The sequence below is a fragment of the Mobula hypostoma genome, chromosome 13 (assembly GCF_963921235.1).
Source record: "Mobula hypostoma chromosome 13, sMobHyp1.1, whole genome shotgun sequence".
NCBI classification, from domain to species: Eukaryota; Metazoa; Chordata; class Chondrichthyes; order Myliobatiformes; family Myliobatidae; genus Mobula; species Mobula hypostoma.
In genome coordinates this window covers 5,371,470-5,394,080 of record NC_086109.1, presented here as the reverse complement: position 1 = coordinate 5,394,080, position 22,611 = coordinate 5,371,470, and the positions used below count along the sequence as shown (strand labels likewise).

The following is a 22,611-nucleotide window of genomic DNA, read 5'->3' as shown; positions in this document are numbered from 1 at the left end:
GCATCCTGATGAATCTCCTCTGTGCCATCTCTAAATCTTCCACATCCTTTCCATAATGAGGCGGCCAGAACTGAAGACGGTATGTTCACCATCATGTGTTGTATCTGAGAAGGAAACAACTCGACCCATTTACAGTTCACACAGCTTTGTTTACCTCACCTTCCATAAGACCGTAAGATGCAGGACCAGAACCATGCCATTCGGCCCATCAAGTCAGCTCCACCATTCCATTACGGCTGAGTTATTTTCCATTCTCCTGCCTTCTCCTTGTAACCAAGAACCTCTCAACCTCCACTTTAAATGTACCCAGTGACTGGGCCACCACTGCAGTCTGTGGCAACAAATTTCACAGATTCGCTGCCTTCTTCCCAAATGAAATTTCTCCTCATCTCCGTTCTGAAGGGACAGCTTTGTCCCAGCCCTGTTAATGTTTTGTTTATTTAGCGATACGGCGCAGAACTGGCCTTTGAGCCGTGCCGCCCAGCGATCCCCGATTCAATCCTAGCCGAATCAGAGGCCCATTTACGATGACCAATTAACCTACTAACTGGTGCGTCTTTCGACACCGTGGGAGGTAGCCAGCACACTCGGAGGAAGCCCACCAGCACACCGCAAGAACATGCAAACTTCTTTTTTCATGGAGGACACCAGAATTGAACTCTGAACTCCGATGCCAGGAGCTGTAAAGATCTGGGGCACTAACCACTACACTACAGTGGTGCCACAGCTCAATGTTCTCTGTAATGTCATCAAGTCCTATTTTGATTGTTACTATTGTCCCCTCGAGCAACGTACATCTTGGCCATCAGTCGGGTCACCTGCGGTTGTACTAATTTCCCCCTCTTTTATGTGCAGATGCAGGAGAGCTTCCCATTTCTCAACCTAAATGGTAAGTGTTCTCGGTCTTTGGCATCTACCCTATCTCTAGCTTGCCTATGTTAGTTTGGAACTTGCATTAAACTTGAGTAGTGAAGGGAAGTAAGTACCCTTGAGAGTGTTTAGGTAGAGTAGACAAGGAAACAGTGGGTGTGGCGCAGAAGATTTCAATAAAGTTACTGAGTGGAATCAGTGTTGGTTAATTTAAAAGAAACACAGAAAGGAAATGATGAGGTCCATTTTGGGTTAGCGGGTGGTGACTAAAGTTCAAAGTAAGTTTATTATTGAAGTACATGTATGTCATCATATACAACCCTGAGATTCATTTTCTTGTGGGCATACTCAATAAATCTATAGAAGAGTGACCATAACAGAATCAGTGAAAGACCACCCAATTAGGGCATTCAACCAGAGTGCAGGAGACAAGAAACTGTGCAAATACAAAAAGAAGAAATAATGATAATAATTAGCTAAGCAATAAATATCGAGAACACGAGATGAAGAGTCCTTGAAGAGAGTCCGTTGGTTATGGAATGTTTCAGTGATGGGGCAAGTGAAGTTGACCACAGTTATCCCCTTTTGTTCAAGAGCCTGATGATTGAGGTGTAGTGACTGCTCTAGAACCTGGTGGTGGGAGTCCTGAGGCTCTCGTACCACCTTCCTGATGGTGGCAGCGAGAAGAGAGCATGTCCTGGGTGGGGGTCTCTGGTGGATGCTGCTCTCTTGCGACAGTGTTTCATGTAGATGTGCTCAATGGAACAGGCCCTTCAGCCCATGATCTTTCATCCAGGAAGCATCCTGGTAAATCTCCTCTACACCTTCTTATAGTGAAGGCAAGCAGAACGGAGCACAATAGTCCAAGTGTGGTCTGACCAGGGTTGTAGAGCTGCAAGATGTTCTGAAGTGAACAGTTGCTCGGAAATTTTGAGGAGAATTGTTGACGTCTTCCCTTTGGACTGGGCAGAAACCACAATGGAACTGAATTTTCCATCCTCTGTAAATTCATGCACCAATCTAACAGCTTCTTAAACACCCTTATCATATCTTCATCATGGAAAGCAACCTCCCTTCCATAGAAAACTGGGGAAATGTAGGCATTGATGCCTGGTCCCAGCTTATATCAATGGATAGATAATGGGTAAGGGAGCCAAATGGAATCTTCTGAGTTAATGGCGTGAACTAGGTGGGAAAATGAGTGGTGATGAGAATGCAGAGTAAAAGTCAAAGTAAGTTTATTATCAAGGTTCAAAGTATGTCACCATATTCAACCCTGAGTTTCATTTTCTTGTGGGCATACTCAAAAGTCCGTAATGAAATCAATGAAAGACCGCCCCAGCTTGGGCTTTCAGCCCGTGTACAAATTACACAAACTGTAAAAATATAAAAAAAGAAAGAAATAGTAAATGAATAAGCAATAAATATTGAGAACATGAGATGAAGAGTCCTTGAAAGTGAGTCCATAGGCGTACCATATACAATATTGAAATTGTTCTCTTGCATTTATAGGAAATACAATAGAATTTACAAAAAAACTATATATTAGCAAAGACTGACAAACAAGCAATGTGTGAAGGACAAATTGTGCAAATCAAAAATAATACTGAGAACGTGAGTTGTAAAGAGTCGTTGAAAGTGAGTCTGCAGGTTGTGGAGTCAGTTCAGTGTTGGGGTGAGTGAAGTTATCCACACTGCTTCAGGAGCCTGATGGTCGTAGGGTGATAACTATTCCTGAACTTGGTGGCGTGGGACCTAAGCCTCCTGTACCTCATGCCTGATAGTAGTAGCGGGAAGAGAGCATGGCCAGGATGAAAAGTGTCAGTGACGAATGTTCCATCACAGGTAAAGCCCTTCCCATCACTGCGTACATTTACAAGGAGCACTATTGCAGGAAAGCAGCATCCATCATCAAATTCCCCCACCACCCAGGCCATGCTCTCTTCTCACTGCTGCCATCAGGAAGGAAGTGCTGGAGACACGAGCCCCATGTCACCAGATTCCGGAACAGTTGCTACCCCTATGCCATCAGGCTCTTGAACCAGAGGGATAACTTCAATTACTGCTAAACTGAACTGATTCCAAAACCTATGGACTTGCTGTACAACTAATGTTCTTAATATTTAATGCATATTTATTGTTATTATTTTTCCTGTTCTTTTTGCATTTGCGCAGTTCATTGTCTTTTGCAGATCAGTTGTTTGTCCGTCTCTGTTGTCTGCGGCTTTTCATTGATTCTGTTATGTGTCTTTACATTTACTGGGAGTACCTGCAAGAAAATGAATCTCAGGTTTGTGTATGGTGGCACGTATGTACTTAGATAATGCATTTACTTCCAGCTTTGAACCTAGGATGCTGCTTTCTTGTGGCAGCGCTCCGGGTAAACGGTGGGGAGGGTTTGCCTGTGATGGACTGGGCTGTATCCAGCACTTCCTGTAGATTTTAACATTCTTAGGCATTGGCGTTTCCATACCAGGCCATGATGCAGTCAGTCAGGCTACTCTCCGCTGTGCATCTATACAAGTTTGTTTACAGTCTGGCAGGTGGAGCAGTGTGTGGGAAAATGAGACCATCTGGTCTGGCAGAGAAAATTAAAATACAAATACTGAGTTGTTTATGTGGCTGGAGGTTGGGAAATGTTAAATTGTGTGCCTAGGGGAGCCCAAGTGCCTTTGTTCACAAGCTAATCTGTGGAGCAACAGGCGGTTATATCAAAGTCCATCTCTGTCAATATATACAATGCTGAGCTTCATTTCCTTGCGGGTGTACACAATAAATCCAACAGGACGGACAAGCAGTGTGTAAAAGACAACAAACTGTGCGGATACAAAAGAGAGAAATAGTAATAATAAATAAATAATCTTTATTTGCAAGGGAGTGTACAATATAAAGATTTCTTACCACAACCACACGGGACCTTAGTGAAGCCATTCCTGACGCATTGGGTAAAATATTGGTTTCCTTATCTTTAAAAAAACATGTAGACTTGGTATGGAGGGATCGAATTAATAACTTGCCAGCTTGGTTACTGCGATACTGGGTTTGACTGTGGGGAGAGGCAGACTAGACTATACTTCTGTTCTCTAGAGTATAGAACAAGTGGTAATCTCTCTGAATCTGAACAAAATTCTTACAGGGTGTGAGGATAGATGTTGGGAGGACGTTTCCCCTACTTGAGAGGTTTGGAGTGAGGGTGCGCAGTCTCAGAGGAAGAGAGAGATCAGTTAGAATTGAGGGAGTCGCACAGCATGGCAACTGACCCCTTGGCCCAACTGGTCTGTGCCAACATTCCCATCTGAGTTGGGTCCATTTTCCCACCTTTGGTCGAGATTTAACCAATTTCCCCCGGGATCAATAAAGTATGACTATGACTATGATCCCTCTAAACCAGGTGTTCAGAATCAATCAGGTTTATGGGTTCAAAGTCCGTTCAGTAATCGGATGGCAGAGGAGAAGGAGCTGTTCCTGAATCATTGTGTGTGTGTGCCTTCAGGCTCCTGTACCTCTTCCCTGATGGTCACAATGAGAAGAGAGTATCTCCTGGGTGATGGGGGTCCTTAATGCTGGATGCCACCCTTTTGTGGCATCGCTCCTTGCAGTCCCTGATTCTGGGGAGGTTAGTGCCCATGATGGAGCTGATCGAGTTTACAACTTTCTGCTGCTTATTTAGACCCTGTGTATTAGCCCCCACCCCCCATACCAGATGGTGATGCAGCCAGTTGCAATTCTCTCCATGGTACATCTGTACAAATTTATGAATGTCTTTGGTTCCACTTTTTTTCTGCCATCAACCCCTACCATTAACCGAAGGGTCTGTAGACCCCAGGTTACAAAGCCCTGCTTTAAACCCATGTACCTGTCCAAATACGGTACCTTTTTGAAATATTATTACTGTACCTCCCTCAACCACATTCTCTAGCAGCTCGTTCCAAATGTTGACCATCGTCGGGTTGGAAAAACCTGCCCGTCAAGCTCTTATTATATTTTACAAAAGCCTGAAAGCACATACCACCAAGCTCAAGGATAACTTCTATCCTGATGTTATCAGACTCCAGAATAGATCTCCTTGTACAATGAGATGGGACTCGGCCTCACAAGCTACCTTGTTATGATCTTGCACATTACCTGCTCTGCACTTTTTAGTAGCTCTTACCCCTTTAATCTTAATTGTGAATGTTTTACCTTGTTCTAGCTCAATGTACCGTGTAATGATTTGATGGTACAAACAGTGTGCAAGACAAGCTTTTCACTGTATCGCGGTACATGAGAGTAATGAACTAGCACCAATAAATAAATTCCCCCCACCCCACCCACCTTAAGCCTGTGTCCCCCAGGCCTGGAAAAGACTGTGTGCGTTCACCCTATCCGTGGTCTTCATGATGTTACGCACCTGGATGAGATCACCCCTCGTTCACCTTTGTTCCAGTGAAAACGGTCTCAAATCACTCTACCTGTCTCCCTATCGGTCTTGCGAATCCGGCCAAGATTCTGATTGGTGTGGGACAGGTTGTGCCAAATGGCCAGTTTCGCTGTTGTGTGGCCTGAAGTAAATTATGGCAACTAGGCTGGTCAATGTTAATTAATTTTAGTCACAGCTGACCCACTTGGGAATTGGCTGTGAAGTGCAGCCCATTCTAAGACCAGAGGACACGGCCTCAGACTAAAGGGATGTCCATTGAGAACGGAAATGAGGAATTTCTTTAGCCAGAGAGTGGTGAATCTGTGGAATTCTTTGCCACAGGCAGCTGTGGAGGCCAAGTCTTTATGTATAGTTAAGGCAGAGGCTGATTCTTGATTGGTCAGGGCATGAAGGGATACAGGGAGAAGGCAGGAGATTGGGGCCAAGAGGAAAATTGGATCAGCCATGATGAAATGGTGGAGCAGACTCGATGGGCCAAAATGGCCTAATTCTGCTCCTGTATCTTGTGGTCCTCTGCAAAGGATGTGACGGGTGCAATGTAAATGCACGTGTTTAATCGGCAGTGCTGGTGACTGTTACTGTGTTTAATCGGCAGTGCTGATGACTGTTACTGTGCAATCTAACGTTTGTAGACTCACCGATGCCTCCAGCAAGCGTCGCCAGCTGCTCTCCCAGTGAGTGGATAAAGACCGACCCTGACCAGATCCTACAGGGAGACTCTCACCTGCCAGCAGAGATGTTCAGTACGCCAGAAACATGGATCAGCTCACTGCCCAGTAAGCACATCAAACCGTAGACCCGCCTGTAGCTCTTCAATTATAAGTATATTAGCAAACAAAAGCAGGATGTAGCGTTGAGACTTGAAAAGCACTGGTGAGGCCTCACTTGGAATGTTTTGAGCCCCGTATCCTTGAATGGTGAAAGGCTTTGATAGAGTGGATGTGGAGAGGATGTTTCTTATGGTGGGAGAATCAAAGACCAGAGGACACAGTATCGGAACAGAGGGGCATCCCTTTAGAGCAATGGTGTGGAGGAATTTCCTTAGCCAGAGAGTGGTGAATCTGTGGAATTCTTTGCCACAGGTGGCTGTGGAGGCCAAGTCTTAGTGTGATAGATTCTTGATTGGTCAGGGTATGAAGGGATACGGGGAGAAGGTAGAAGATCAGGGCTGAGAGAGAAATCGATCAGACATGATGAAATGGCGGTGCAGACTCGATGGGCCAAATGGCCTAATTCTGCTCCTATATCTTATGGTCTAAGTTGACTTTGACTTTGTATTAAACATCCTGGTGAATCTGCTCTGCACCCTGTTTGGTACAATTGTGTCTGTCCTGTGTTGTGGTAACCTGAAATGAACACAATACTGCTATGACCTACCGATGTTATACTAGTGTGGTTGTCCAACTAAACATCAGAATGTACAAAGGTATAGTTGTAGAGTTCTCTGCCTTTAGATTGAAGCACATCACTCTGATTTTTCCTCCTTCCCACCTATTCCACTCAGTGACAGACCTGGAGATCCAATTTCAGTATCGGGGCAAAGAGCTGGGACCTCCCCTCACCGTCAGTAACCCTCAGGGATGCCGCCTGTTCTACGGGGACCTGGGGCCGATGCCCAACCAGGAGGAGCTGTTTGGCCCAGTTTCTCTCGAGCAGATCAAGTTTCCCGGGACGGACCACATCCTCAATGAGAAACAGCGTCTGTTCACCAATCGGCTGCTGGACGTGATGGATCGAGGGCTCATCCTGGAGGTCAGCGGGCACGCGATCTACGCCATCCGCCTCTGTCAGTGCAAGGTGTACTGGTCTGGACCCTGCGCAGGGGGCAACGCCGTTCCGCACGTCATCGAAAGGCAGAAGAAAGTTAAACTCTTTTGCCTAGAGACCTTCTTGAGTGGTGAGTTGTTTGATGTTCCAGGCTAACTGGGTCTTGGTCACGTGTTGGATTATCACTGCCACACAGTGAAAACCTTCTCTTGCACACTGTTCATACAGATCACATCATTACACAGTGTATTTTGGTAGAGCTAGATAGAACAATAACAATGCAGAATAAAGTGTAACAGCTGCAGAGAAAGTCTGAGGAGGCCCCCCCATTGGTCCGGGTCGACCGTGGATGTCGTGTTCTAGCTGTCTAGGTGATAGCAAGCCAAGGCTGTATGATATGGGGAGCAAGCTATTGTCCTTGCAGCAGGCTGCCCCTCTCCACGCAGCTGGTGAATCCAAAGGAACACCAGGGACTGATGCAGTTTGGCACCAGCAGCGTCATGAAGCTGGTGGGAGCCACAGCCTGACACGGGGAGAAGTTTGCAGATACCCCTTCCAGTAGATCCACACAGCATCTAAAGCAGCGACTCCCAACATTTTTAATGCCGTGGGCTCCTACCATTAACCGAAGGGTTTGTGGTCCCCAGGTTAGGAACCGCTGATCTGTGGACATGACCCGGGACACCATCTGGGCCACAGCTGGATTTTCACATCTGGGTGACTGACCTTGTGTCTGTGAAGGTGACTATAGGTTTATTAGGTGCACTAGAGACCATCGAGGTGTGTGCTGACATACCCACTCCTTTCCGTTCAAAACATGCATAGGATTTGTTTAGCTCATCAGGAAGGGATGTGTCGTTGTCAGATTTTTCTGCTTCATTCCCCAGAGCACTCAATTCTGTGTCTCTATCTGCTCCTCCTTACCACTGGTCATCCCACCTTCCACTGTTTTCCTCCGCTAAGATGTTGTTCCACGTAGCTGAGGAGCCAGCTGCCAGGAGGAATGGCTGAGGCAGGTACAATATAACAACATTTAAGAGGCAGTTGGACAGCTGTGTGAATTGGAAAGGCTTCGAAGGTTATGGACCAAACGTGTAGGATGTGCAGAATTTGGGAAGTGTGCATTAGAGTCTCACCAGGATTGTGCCTGCATTAGTGAGGATGAGCTATAAGGAGAGGTTGGGCCTGGGCTCCCAACCTTTGTTATGCCATGGACCCTTAGCACGAATCAAGGGGTCCGTGGACCCCAGATTGAAAACCGCTGGGGCAAACTTGGGTTGTTTTCTGTGGAACATCAAAGGCAGAGGAGAGACCTCATAGAAGTTTGTAACGCTACGAGAAGCATAGATGGGGTAGACAGTCAGAATCCTTTATCAAGACTGGAGATGCCAAGTACTGGAAGGTACTCATTAAAGATGAAAGGGGCGCAAGTTTAAAGGAGATTTTTTTTTGCAATGAGAATCAGAATCAGGTTTAATATCACTGGTGTATGGTATGGCGTGAAATTTGTTCTGCAGCAGTAGGACAGCACAATGCATAATAAAATAAACTATAAATTACAATAAGAAATATATTTTTAAAAATTAAGCTAAAGAGTGCAAGAAGAGCGCAGAAACAGATAGGTAGTGCACATGGGTTCAGTGTCCACTCAGAAACCTGATGGTAGTAATGAGAAGAGGGCATGTCCCAGATGGTGGAGGCCTTTAATGATGGATGCCACCTTTTTGTGGTATGGCTTTTTGAAGATGTCCTTTGCTCCTGGAGAAGCTGGTGTCCATGTTACAACTTCCTGTAGCCTTTTCTGATCCTGTGCACTGGCCCCTCCGTACCAAACAGAGATGCAGCCAGTTAGAAAGCTCAGTAGAAATTTGCTTAGAGCCTTTGGTGACATGCCAAAGCTCTTCAAACTCCTAACGAAATATAGTCACTGTTGTGTCTTTTTACGTAATTGCATCAGTATGTTGGGCTCAGGATAGATCTTCAGAGATGTTGACACCTAGGAACTTGACGCGGCTCACCCTTTCCACTGCGAATCCCTCGATGGTGTGTATGCTTTCCCTTCCTGATGTGACGCTGAGTGCAAGGTTTGCTGCGACACCACCCAATTACCTGATCTACCTCACTTCTGTACGCCTTCTCGTCTCCATCTGAAATTCTGCCAACAATAGTTGCGCCATCGGCAATTTTACAGCTGGCTATTGATTTGTGCCTAGTCACACAGCCATGGGTGTAGAGAGGGAAGAGCCGTGGGCTAAGCACACGGGTGTACCAGTGTTGACTGTCAGCGAGGAGGAGAAGTTATTTCTGATCTGTATGGACTGTCACGCTCCCGGTGAGGAAGTCGAGGATCCAGTTATAGAAGGAGGGGCAGAGGTTCAGGTTCTGGAGCTTTTTGATTAGGTCTGAGGGTACGATGGTGTTGAACACTGAGCAGTAGTAAACAAACAGCAGCCTGACATGGGTATTGTTATTGTCCAGGTGATCCAAGGTCGAGTGGAGAGCCAGTGACATTGTATCTGCTGTAGACCTTCTGTGGTGATTGACAAGTGACAGCGGCTGCACAGCGTGGGTGCCGGGGATTGGCTGCCAGAGGTGGTGGTACTGGGGTTTTAGGTGGCATCCATCGTGAAGGGCTGTCACCACCCAGGGCATGCCCTCTTCAGCTTCAGGTTCAGGTTCAGGTTCAGATTTATTTACCCCATGCACATCGAAACATACAGTGAGATGTGTCATTTGTGTTGACAACCAAGGGTGTGCTAGGGACATCCCACAACTCTCCCCACTCTTCTCATTATGCCATTGGGGAGAAGACACACACTCAAATGTTTTTTGGAACAGCTTCTTCACCCCTACCGTTGGATTTCTAAACAGTCCATGAACACTACCTCACTATTTTAAGACCATGAGACCTAGGAGCAGAATTAGGCCATTCAGCCCGTCGAGTCTTCTCCGCCATTCCATCATGACTGGTTTATTATCTCTCTGAATTTTGCACTACTTATATTATCTTATCGTAATGGCCAGTTAGAAGAGTGGGCTGAAAGATGGCAAATTGAGTTTAATGCTGATATGTGTGAGGTGCTACATTTTGGTAGGACTAATCAAAATAGGACATACATGGTAAATGGTAGGGCATTGAAGAATGCAGTAGAACAGAGGGATCTAGGAATAATGGTGCATAGTTCCCTGAAGGTGGAATCTGATGTGGATAGGGTGGTATGCTGGCTTTTATAAATCAGAGCATTGAGTATAGGAGTTGGAATGTAATGTTAAAATTGTGCAAGGCATTGGTAAGGCCAAATTTGGAGTATTGTGTACAGTTCTGGTCACCGAATATAGGAAAGATGATAACAAAATAGAGAGAGTACAGAGAAGATTTACAAGAATGTTACCTGGGTTTCATCACCTAAGTTACAGAGAAAGGTTGAACAAGTTGGGTCTTTATTCTTTGGAGCGTAGAAGGTTGATGGGGGGACTTGATAGAGGTATTTAAAATTATGAGGGGGGATAGATAGAGTTGACGTGGATAGGCTTTTTCCATTGAGAGTAGGGGAGATTCAAACAAGAGGACATGGGTTGAGAGTTAGGGGGCAAAAGTTTAGGGGTAACATGAGGGGGAACTTCTTTACTCAGAGAGTGGTAGCTGTGTGGAACGAGGTTCCAGTTGAAGTAGTATCGAGCCTGCCTCTACCATCATTTAAAGTTAAATTGGACAGCTATATGGACCAGAAAGAAATGGAGGGTTATGGGCTGAGTGCAGGTCGGTGGGACTAGGTGAGAGTAAGCATTCAGCACAGACTAGAAGGGCTGAGATGGCCTGTTTCTGTGCTGTAATTGTAATATGGTTATGGTTATATGGTTATAATTTTAGTGTATTGCACTGTACTGCTGCCAGAAAACAGCAAGTTTCACGACAGATGTCAGTGAGATTAAACCTGATTCTGATTCGGAACTCCCTATTGTTCACGGTACATTTATTATCAAAGTATGTATGTAGTATACAACTCCGAGACCTGTCTTCTCCAGACGGCCATGAAACAAAGAAAACCGTGGAAACTGTTCAAAGCAAAATATCGACTCTGATGTCAACTCTTCCCCCCCCCCCACCCCCAACACGCAAAAACAATTGTGCAATTGGCAACAAGAACATCAGGAAATTCAGGAATTTGATTGTTTTTTTTAATTGCAGATTTGATTGATCTTCAAAAGGGTCAAAGCAATAAAGTGCCTTCGTTTGAGATTTACCTGTGCTTTGGTGAGGAGTGGCCCGATGGGAAACCAAAGGAAAGAAAGCTGATCATGGTGCAGGTGATGTGTCTGTCTAAATAAGTTTAACTGTCACTCAATCATACTGTTGGATCTCTGATCCTTGGGGTTTTCCCAGGAGTCGGGAATGATGAGTATTATTAATTCCAAGATTTCAGTTTATTTTAGAGTTCAAACAAAGATAAAAATACTAAGCAAACTAAATAAAGAGCTGAGAAACAATGCCAAGAGAAACATTGAATGCAAAGACAAAAGGAATAAAGATGACACCTCTGAAAAATCAATTGCTTTTATTGATAAGATAAGAGATTCCTTGGATAGGGATAACCTAGTTAATAGGCTACATAACTAAAGCTATTTACATCACGTGGGTAATGTGCTAATATATAGCCAATGAAAAATGAGAAAGGTGACAAACCGTTAGTTTAGCTGCTATACCGCTTTCTGCCAGTGAGTGGGGATGAACCATCACATGGTGTGAACACTACATGAATTTAATTAAAAAAAAGTACAAATCTTATAAAAAGTAATGCATTAAAAAAAAGGTTTTAAAGTGGTTTCCAACAATATACATGTATACAGCCAATGAAACAGCATTGCTCTGGGGCCAAGGGGCAAAAGACAGTACCAACAGCACTCGATGCATATATTACGAAAGCAGAAAAACATAAAATCACAAAAAAAAGACAAATGTAGCCCAAGTCTCTGAGTGTTGTGGTCTGTAGATTGATGGTGAATTTGATGTCCTGGAGCCACGTTTCTGCAAGAACAAGCACATAGCAGTTCCTCATCGCCAGCTAGTGCAGCCACAGACGAATGTAATCCAGTTTATTTTCCGTGGAGTGAACACTGGAGGGGAGCACTGATCGCGTCACAGTTCGGCATTAATTTGATGGGCTGAAGGGCCTATTTCTGTGCTGTAGTGCTCTATATCACCATGACTAAATATCTGTCAATTTCACACAGATTTCACACTTAGTTGCAATGTGCAAATTGTCTCAGTTCATGAAATGTATACTATATTCTACTTCCGAAGCTAGGTTGATCACTAATTCTCCCATTATAAGTGCCAGGAACTACAGATGACTATAATGTGCGCAGACGTGCACTTCATCCCCTTCCTCTTCGGATATTCCATCATATCATTGTGGTTAGCATGATGCTGTTACAGCTCAGGGATGTCAGAGTTCATAGTTCAGTTCTGGTGTCCTCTGTAAGGAGCTTGTACTTTCTTCCCGTGACCACGTGGGTTTCCTCTGGGTGCTCCAGTTTCCTCCCACAGTCCAGTTAGTAGTTTAATTGGTCATTGTAAATTGTAAAACCAGGTGCTCCAGTTTCCTCCTACATTTGAGAGATATATCGGTTAGTAGGTTAATTGGTCATTTTAAATTAGGGTGATAGAAAAGTACAGCACAGAATCAGGTCCTTTGGCCCATCTAGTCTGTGCTGTGCCATTGAAGCTGCCTAGTCCCATCGACCTGCCCCTGGACCACAGCTCTCCGTACCCCTACCATGTATGTGCCTATCTAAACGTTTCTTAAACGTTGAAATTGAGCTCGCACGCACCACTGCGCTGGCAGCTCGTATCCTCCCACTTAAGAATGCCGAGGATTCGATCCGCGATATCCCAGACCCTGGCACATGGGAGGCAACATACCATCTGGGAATCTCATTCTTGCTCCTTTCTGTTCCCCTAATTAATGAATCCCCTATCATGACAGCTTGCCTCTTCCACCCCCCCCCAGCCTTCCCTTCTGAGCCACAGAGCCAGGGACCTGACCACTGCGACTTTCCTGTGCTACGTCGTCTCCCCTCAGCCCCCAACAGTATCCAAAGTGGTATACCTGTTGTTGAGGGGGTTGATCACAGGGGCACTCTGCACAGGCTGTTCAACCCCTTTCTCCTTCCTGACTGTCACCCATTCTTTTGTGTCCTGCACCTTGGGGTGCAACTAGCTCCCTAAGTGTCCAATCTTCACCCCCCTCAGTCTCCCTAATGACCTGGAGTTCATCTAGTTCCATCTCCTTGATGTGGAGTGTTAGAAGCTGCAGCTGGATGCACTTCTCGCAGTTGTAGTCTTCAGGGACACCGGAGGTCTGTCTGCCTTCCCACATCCCACAAGGCAACCATTCAACTATCCTGGTTGGTATCCGTACTGTTCTAACTATATAAAGAAGGGAACAATAATTAAACTGGAGGAATAATCCTCCTGCAGCTTTTTCATCTTGTCTCACTCAAGCCTCAAAGAGCTAAAGCCTCAAATAACCACTCCAACAAAGGATGATCCACTTGCCACATACCTTATTTTTATTTGTTTCTGCCTATCAATCCTGATCGCAGATTGGCCGCTGCTCAAACACCAAACTGCCACAAACCGATGCCTTGTGTACTCTATCGGCAAACCTGAATCTTTCACTGATTGACTGCTGCTCAGATCAGTGATATCCCCTTAATGACCCGAAATAATTGGTCCCCAGTCTGTTTTATACCAGCAATATTGAAAACTTTTATTTTGATGAACCTTTTTTTCATTTTACAGGTTCCTAGTGAAGTACCTTCTAGTAGTCTGACAGGCGCGTGCTTAAAAAGAAGTTTCTCTTTCAATATTTTTATTAATATATAAGAATACAGAGTACAGGAAAAAAATATATGTCAATACATTAATTTGCTTTCTCAATATTTTTATTAATTTATATATATAAAAGAATACAGAGTACAGGAAAAAAAATATGTCTATACATTAAAAGAAAGAAGTTTCACAATGGATACTGCCAGTAGTTGGACTTGGAACACTGTCACTTTTTAGACCATAAGATCCTGGAGCACAATTAGACTATCCAGCCTATTGAGTCTGCCTTGCCATTCAATTATGGCTGATTCTTTTTTATTCAACCCCCTTTCTCCTGCCTTCTCCCCATAATCCTTACCCTTACCTATCAAAGGCCCTATTGATCTCTGTCTTAGGTACACCCAGTGACATATTTGTTGGCAATCGTTCCACAGATTCACCACTCTCTGGCCGAAGGAGGTCTCGTTATCTCAGTTCTAAATGGTTCTCCCCTCTTTCTGAGACTCTGCCCTCAGATCCAAAAGTCTACTAATGGAAATTTGACTGATTACCTTCGACCTAAGCCTTCTGGTTGTTGACCTTGCAAGTGTTATCTCTGGACTTGGTCTTCTCTGAACGCTTCTTAAATTTCGAGCACCTTCATCGAGTCTGTGCTTGATGTTCACTGGATATAGGAAAATGGTTTCACACTTCTGGGCTATCAATCATGAAAGTGGAAAATCCTGTATAACCTCAGATGTTCCTGTGCCATTGGTGAAGGGGCTGCAGAGGTCCCCTGTGTTTACAACAGTGGGTTGTGTTTGAGAGTGAATTGCTACAGATGTACCATGGAGAGCATTCTGACTGGCTGCATCACCGTCCGGTGGGGGTGGGTGGGTTGGGAGGGGGTTGTCTACTGCACAGGATCAAACTTACTTTGATCCAAGCTGCAGAGGGTTGTAAAATTACCAGCTCCATCATGGGTACTGGCCTCCATAGTATCCAAGACATCTTCAAGGAGTGGTGCCACAAAAAAGTGGCGTCCGTCATTAAGGACCTCTCATCACCCAGAACATGCCAATTTCTCACTGTTACCGTCAGGAAGGAGGTACAGGAACCTGAAGGCACACACTCAGTGATTCAGGAACAGCTCCTTCCCCTCTGCCATCCGATTTCTGAATGGACATTGAACCCATGAACACTACATTTCTACCTAATTTTTCTTCTGTTTTTGCACTAATTTAATTTAACTATTTCATATACACTTTAATTCAGTTTTCTTTTTTTATATTATTATGTATTACATTGTACTGCTGCTGCCAACATGACAAATTTCACAACATATGCTGGTGATATTAAACCTGATTCTGATTTGAGGCTTTGAAACTTGAACCAATAGCCTGTTCTGTCATGGATGTTAAACTGTTTGCTCTTCTTTGCGTCCTAACCCATCTGTGTGCCTTCTGATCTTCAGGTGGTACCTGTGGTTGCACGGATGATCTATGAGATGTTTAACGGGGAGTTTACACGCTCTTTCGACAGCAGCAGCATCAGACTTCAGATCTCCACCCCGGACATTAAAGACAATATAGTCTCCCACCTGAAACAGCTGTATCACCTCCTGCAGACCAACCAAGGACATGAGACGTGGCCAGTTCATCCTCCACCTCTGCAGATGGCAGCCCCACTACAAGCCCAGTAATGTGTCCGGCCTGCTGCAGATGGAGGTCTGAACATCATCGATCACTCGTAGTCTCATTGCCCTACCCATGATGGTGCCATTCAAGAACCCAAGGACCAGCACTTTGTGCCAAGATGATTTTTATTTCATTTAATCAAGCTCCCTATGTCTTGTCCTTTTCTGTCCACGCATCTAAAACCTTGGTCAGTAAGTTAATGCAAGATGCTGAGCTCTCCAAGATCAGCAGTAAGTTTGGAGCGAGTTGATCCCAATTAGGTTTAATTTTGGAATCACTTCCCTTTTTTTTAATGCACTCAATGTTGCAAAACGTTTTGGAGTCCTTTTGATATGTAGTTGTTGTCCTAAAGGAAGTTGTAATACTCTCATTAGTTGGACAGCCCACCAATGGCGGTTTCTGCAATGAAACTTTGTACAGTGAGTGACCTTGTTTCCCTTTGGAAGCACATTTGTTGCCAAAGGCTCCAGACAAAGTTTAGTCCTCGCCCTGTGGACTTTCATAACAGAAGAGTTTGCAATGTCTGAGGAATCCCCAGAAGGCCCAAATCTGGAATGTTAATGTTAGTTAAACCCACGTTGTTCTAATCAATCAGAGAACAGGAGAAGGTATTTAACAGAAAACACCCAAATTGCTGCTGAGATGTTCTTTATAAAGGCCTGTTAACAGAAAGCTCCTTCATTTATTAGGTTCCAGCCTTTTTATCATGAATGCTTTTCATTTTTAAGTCCTTAACATAAAGCCCAAATTTCAAGAACAAGAAGTTAAAAGGAAAGGCAGCTGTGTACTTTGAACATGGAACACTGGGACACCTTAAGATTAAATGATATAAGTACACGTTGATGTATTATAAGATTGCATGATTTAATATTTTGGTAAAGAGGCTGTTTCGAATGAAATTGGAATTTAATTATGTTGCATTTTGTCTCAAGGTAAAATTTTGGCCTGCAGTACTGAGCACATTTTATACAAAATGATTTCTTTTGCTTTATGGCAAAGTGTCCTCTAGAAATTTGCTTACTTACCCCTTCTGGGGTGTAGGCTGCTAACAGCGGCTCGCCAGATTCCTCTCTCCTGGGACAGTCTTTCACCTTGTCCCAGGTGGTACCCATCTTCTCAGACCTTTCCTCTCCCAGGGCGAGGAACTCAGAACTTCTGTTGGCGTTTCTGTTGCTCAGGGTTTTTATGGGATGAGGTTGCTAGCCCCATGCCTGACCCTCCTCCCTAAGCAGCCGGGCTTGGGACCATCCGCGGCAGAGTTCTAGAGATTTGTGTATTGTACAATTTAGTGCGTAGTCAGAAGATGAAACTTTAGTTCTCTCCACTTTTATACAAGGAAACTGACATTTGTGTATGGCTACATATTGAGTTACACGTAGTCCATCGTATTTAGCTATCTGACACTAATATATCCTACTTGAGCCAAGACTTGTGAGATGATCTGATCTGATACAATGTGTGGAATGCTTCAGGATTGGAGTGGAATTTGGAAAGATGGTGGTCAAAGCAAGAACGTTACTGATTTCTCATTTAAGTAGCAGATAATTTTATTTTTGATCAAATCTTTCATCTAGGACAATCAAAATACCGTAAATAATACTGGGAGATTTATTTTACTAAGCACATATTATGTTATTTCATGTCTATTGCGTTGTCGTTTATTTGAAAGTGCACACACATTGTAACATTTTTTAAACCTTGTTGTCTTGTGACTATTTAATTAAATTTTAGATGGTTTCACAAATTGGATTGTGTCTCATTTTGAACGCTCTGATTTTTCCTGAGGGTGGTGGGTGGTAAAACCCCACTACCTATCCAGTGGGTTTAGTTGTTTATTCAGAGATAAAGTGAGGAGCAGACGCCTCCGGCCCAATCACAGGCAGTTAATCTACTAACCCGCATGTCCTTGGACTCTGGGAGGAAACCAGAGTACTTTTATACTTTATTATCGCCAAACAATTGATACTAGAATGTACAATCATCACAGCGATATTTCATTCTGCGCTTCCCGCTCCCTGGATTACAAATCGATAGTAAATATTAAAAATTTAAATTATAAATCATAAATAGAAAATGGAAAGTAAGGTAGTGCAAAAAAAAAACCGAGAGGCAGGTCCGGATATTTGGAGGGTACAGCCCAGATCCGGGTCAAAATCCGTTCAGCAGTCTTATCACAGTTGGAAAGAAGCTGTTCCCAAATCTGGCCGTACGAGTCTTCAAGCTCCTGAGCCTTCTCCCGGAGGGAAGAGGGACGGAAAGTGTGTTGGCTGGGTGGGTCGTGTCCTTGATTATCCTGGCAGCACTGCTCCGACAGCGTGCGGTGTAAAGTGAGTCCAAGGACAGAAGATTGGTTTGTGTGATGTGCTGGGCCGTGTTCACGATCTTCTGCAGCTTCTTCCGGTCTTGGACAGGACAACTTCCATACCAGGTTGTGATGCACCCTAGAAAAATGCTTTCTGCGGTGCATCTATAAAAATTAGTGAAGGTTTTAGGGGACAGGCCAAATTTCTTTAGTTTCCTCAGGAAGTAAAGTACGTGGAGGAATCCCATGTGGTCACCGGGAGAATGTACAAACTCTGTACAGGACCGCTGGAATTGAACTCCCAAGTGGAAACAGCTTTCCTGTCTCTATCCTATTTAGCCCTTTCATAATTTTACATGTTTCTCTAAGATCACTTCTCATTCTTAAAGAATTTGGCCCAATAGAGAAAGAAACAGTTGGAAGCTGGTTTTCCTTCCTGCCCTGTCCCTGATACAGAACAGTATCCTTTGGCCCACAAAGCTGTGACAACCTATGGAAACCTACTCCACAATCAATCTAACCCTTCCCTCCTACACAGTCTAACCCTCCATTTTTCATCTTTTTCATTTTAAAATCTTTTTTATTAATTATTATTGAAGATCAACAAAAATACATTAAAGTAATCAAGTCAACATGTCAATATAAAATAATGAGAAACTGATTAACAAAGTTAAACAATATATCAATAATAATAAGAAAAAACTTTTTTTTAGGAAAAAAAGAACCCCTACCAAGAAAAAAAACCCTATTAACAGGAAAAAAAACCCATTGGGAGCACAACCCCAGAGCTATACACCATACAAGCTTCCATAAAAGAAAAAAACATCAATCTACCAATTACACAAGAATCAGAAGGGAACTTTCTTAATTAAATCAAATCAAATGATAGTAGCAGGCAAAAGAACCCCACCTTTTCTCGAAGTCAAATTTAGGATCAAGAGTTCGACTTCTGATTTTCTCTAAACTAAGACATAACATCACCTGAGAGAACCATTGTATCAAAGTGGGAGCAGAGGCGTCTTTCCGTTTTAATAAAATAGCCCTTCTGGCCAATAATGTGACAAATGCAATTACATGTTAGTCTGATATAGAAATACCATGAATACATTGAGGGATTATACCAAACAAAACTGTCAATTTATTAGGTTGTAAATTAATTTTTAAAGCTTTAGACATTTATCTCTGATCTAAATTTATATCCTATGATTAAGCAGTCATTACGAATTTGGTACCAGTTTCGTAATTTTTTTAATCTCCAAAAAATTTAAACTTCTTAGTTTAATTTATTGAAATTATTTATTTAAACTTTCACTTAATGATCCTCAAACACAAGGAATTCTGCAGATGCTGGAAATTCAAGCAACACACATCAAAGTTGCTGGTGAACACAACAGGCCAGGCAGCATCTCTAGGAGGAGGTACAGTCAACGTTTCAGGCCGAGACCCTTCGTCAGGACTAACTGAAGGAAGAGCTAGTAAGAGATTTGAAAGTGGGAGGGGGAGGGAGAGATCCAAAATGATAGGAGAAGACAGGAGGGGGAGGGATGGAGCCAAGAGCTGGACAGGTGATTGGCAAAAGGGATATGAGAGGATCATGGGACAGGAGGCCCAGGGAGAAGGAAAAGGGGGAGGGGGGGAAAAACCAGAGGATGGGCAAGGGGTATAGTCAGAGGGACAGAGGGAGAAAAAGGAGAGAGAGAGAAAGAATGTGTGTATATAAATAAATAACGGATGGTGTATGAGGGGGAGGTGGGGCATTAGCGGAAGTTAGAGAAGTCAATGTTCATGCCATCGGGTTGGAGGCTACCCAGACAGAATATAAGGTGTTGTTGCTCCAACCTGGGTGTGACTTCATCTTTACAGTAGAGGAGGCCGTGGATAGACATGTCAGAATGGGAATGGGACGTGGAGTTAAAATGTGTGGCTACTGGGAGATCCTGCTTTCTCTGGCAGACAGAGCCTATCCATGGCCTCCTCTACTGTAAAGATGAAGCCACACTCAGGTTGGAGCAACAACACCTTATATTCCGTCTGGGTAGCCTCCAACCTGATGGCATGAACACTAACTTATCTAACTTCCGCTAATGCCCCACCTCCCCCTCATACCCCATCCGTTATTTATTTATATACACACATTCTTTCTCTCTCTCTCCTTTTTCTCCCTCTGTCCCTCTGACTATACCCCTTGCCCATCCTCTGGGATTCTCCCCCCCCCAATTTTCCTTCTCCCTGAGCCTCCTGTCCCATGATCCTCTCATATCCCCTTTGCCAATCACCTGTCCAGCTCTTGGCTCCATCCCTCCCCCTCCTGTCTTCTCCTATCATTTCGGATCTCCCCCTCCCCTCCCACTTTCAAATCTCTTACTAGCTCTTCCTTCAGTTAGTCCTGATGAAGGGTCTCGGCCCGAAACGTCGATTGTACCTCTTCCTAGAGATGTTGCCTGGCCTGCTGCGTTCACCAGCAACTTTGATGTGTGTTGCTTAGTGATCCTACCTTTTTTCTTTGGAGGAATAAAGGAGTCTTTTCCTTCATGGATCTGTTCCAAGATGGCCAATTGATGTCTTTCGAGAAATTAGTAACTAAATACTTTGTATCATACACAGATTTCTTGCAATATCTTCAGGTCAGACATTTCTTACAAGAATATTTAAGTAATTTTCCATATATACAAGATTCTGACCTGTTAGACATTATTTTAAAAATGAATCCTTTAGTGAAAGGTTTTATTGGGAAAATTTATAAATTACTATTACAACAGTACAATTATCCTTTACTTAAGATTAAGCAAGATTGGGAAAGAGAGCTTAACATGACCTTGATAACAGACGATTGGCTGCGAATTTTGAAATTGGTTAACTCTTCTTCGATCTGTGCCAGTCACTCTTTAATCCAATTTAAAATTGTACATCGTTACTATTTGACAAAGGAGAGACTGTCTAAAATATTTCCTAATGTTGATAGTCAGTGTGATAGATGTAAAACTGAGACAGCTACATTGACACATATGTTTTGGTCGTGTTCTGTATTGAAACAGTTTTGGAAATCTATTTTCTCAGCCCTCCATGTTTCTTACATCCTTCTGTCTGTCTTACATGTCCCTATTATATCAGGCTCTACCGCCACTGCAGACAGTGCGTTCTGGGTAATATAGTACCACTCTCTGGGTATATAATTAAAAAAAACTTCTTTTGACATCTCCACTCACCTCAAAAAGATATGCTCTGATGGTGACCACTGCCACTCTGGGATATACTCTTGTCTAATTGGATTTGAGAACTAGAACGATGTAGTCCCTTCAGACTGTGATGTAATGCCAGCCTTCTTACCTGACTGTGGCCTCTGTCAGTCAGAGTTGACCATGGATATCGTATCCTACCTGTCTAGATACACAAGCCTGGAGAGTACGATATGGAGAGCAAGCTGTTGCCCATGTACACGCATCTGATGAACCCAAAGGAACGGCAGAGACCGGTACAGTTTGTCACCAGCAGCATTGCAGGAGTTGTCAGTCAGCATTGAACTCAACGTAGCACAGCCTCAGGGACTCCAGTTCCAGATTTTTCCCTCGGGGTTTACTCCCAAAGCCTTCCCCATGAGTGGGTACAGCTGCAAGGCGGCGGAGGTTTGAGATCAGAGTTTTCTTTCTCTGAGATGAGCTGCCAACCACGCCTGACGAGCCCCATCTGCCCGAAGAGACTGGTTTTTTAAGGCGCCAGTTCCATCTCCTGTCAGTAGAACCGGTTCCACCGGGCTTAGTAGCTAAGCATTTTTATCTAACCCTTCCCTCCCACATAGCCCTCTAGTTTTCTACCGTCCATGTACCTATCTAAGTTTCTGAAATGTCCATAATGCATCTGCCTTTACCACCACCCCTGGTTCCACACACCCACCTCTGTAAAAATTCTACCTCTGACATCCTCTCCACCCCCCCCCAAAGTTTTCCTTCAATCCCCTTAAAATTTTTGCCTCCTCATATTAAGACATTTCCAGCCTGGGGAAAAGTGGCTGTCCATGCCTCTTATCACCTTGCACCTCTCCATCAAATCACCTCTCACCCTCCTTCACTCCAAAGAGAAAAGCCCTAATCGCCCGACCTTTCCTCATGAGACATGCCGAGGAATGAGCTGCCAAAGTAGCTGATTGAGACGGGCACAATAACAAATTTTTATAGGGATTTTTATAGGAAAGGGTTAGTGGGGCTTCCCGTCCTCTTTTATACCATGGACCCATACCATCAACCGAGGGGTCTGTGGACCCCACATTGGGAATTCCTGGTTTAGAGGGATATGGCACAAGTACATTCAAATGGGATAGGCTTGGATGGAATTATAGTTGTCATGGATCATTTGGGCTGTTTTTTTCTTTCTAAATCCAACCTATTGTTACTCCAGAATCTCCCTGCCTCCTTCAGTACCTCAACCTCCTTCCCTCTGCCTCCCTCCAGGGCAGTCTTGAGTGTCCGTGCCCCTCTTGAGTCTATCCTGAAACAGCACCTCGTGCACCAGACTTGCCCCCTCCTGCTTCACCAGCAATGAGACCGTTGCCCTTTGTTTCCTCGCCCCCTCCACTCCCACGGCATGGGAGAGCTGTGTCCCTTCCTAGCAACCACTGACAGCACGTGCCTGTTGTAATACCTGCTGCATCTTTGCCATAAGACATGAGGAACAGAATCAGGCCACTCGGCCCATCGAGTCTGCTATAGTGTACGATCATGGCTGATTTGTTACCCCTTCTCAACCT

The 22,611-nt window shown here is 44.1% G+C and overlaps 1 protein-coding gene across 2 annotated transcripts in view; it reads left to right on the top strand.

The window, feature by feature from the left end:
- The window catches only part of irf6 (interferon regulatory factor 6), a 45,794-nt gene extending 28,511 nt beyond the window's left edge, over positions 1–17,283 (top strand). Inside the window, exons 5-9 of one of the 2 annotated variants that reach the window (XM_063065179.1) lie at positions 856–889; positions 5,923–6,066; positions 6,795–7,187; positions 11,247–11,365; positions 15,346–17,283. In XM_063065179.1, coding sequence (XP_062921249.1) covers positions 856–889; positions 5,923–6,066; positions 6,795–7,187; positions 11,247–11,365; positions 15,346–15,573 — 918 coding nt within the window. In that variant the 3' untranslated portion in view covers positions 15,574–17,283. The remainder of the gene's footprint in view (positions 1–855; positions 890–5,922; positions 6,067–6,794; positions 7,188–11,246; positions 11,366–15,345) is intronic. The other variant, XM_063065180.1, reaches the window with a different exon arrangement.
- Positions 17,284–22,611: the final 5,328 nt, after the last annotated feature.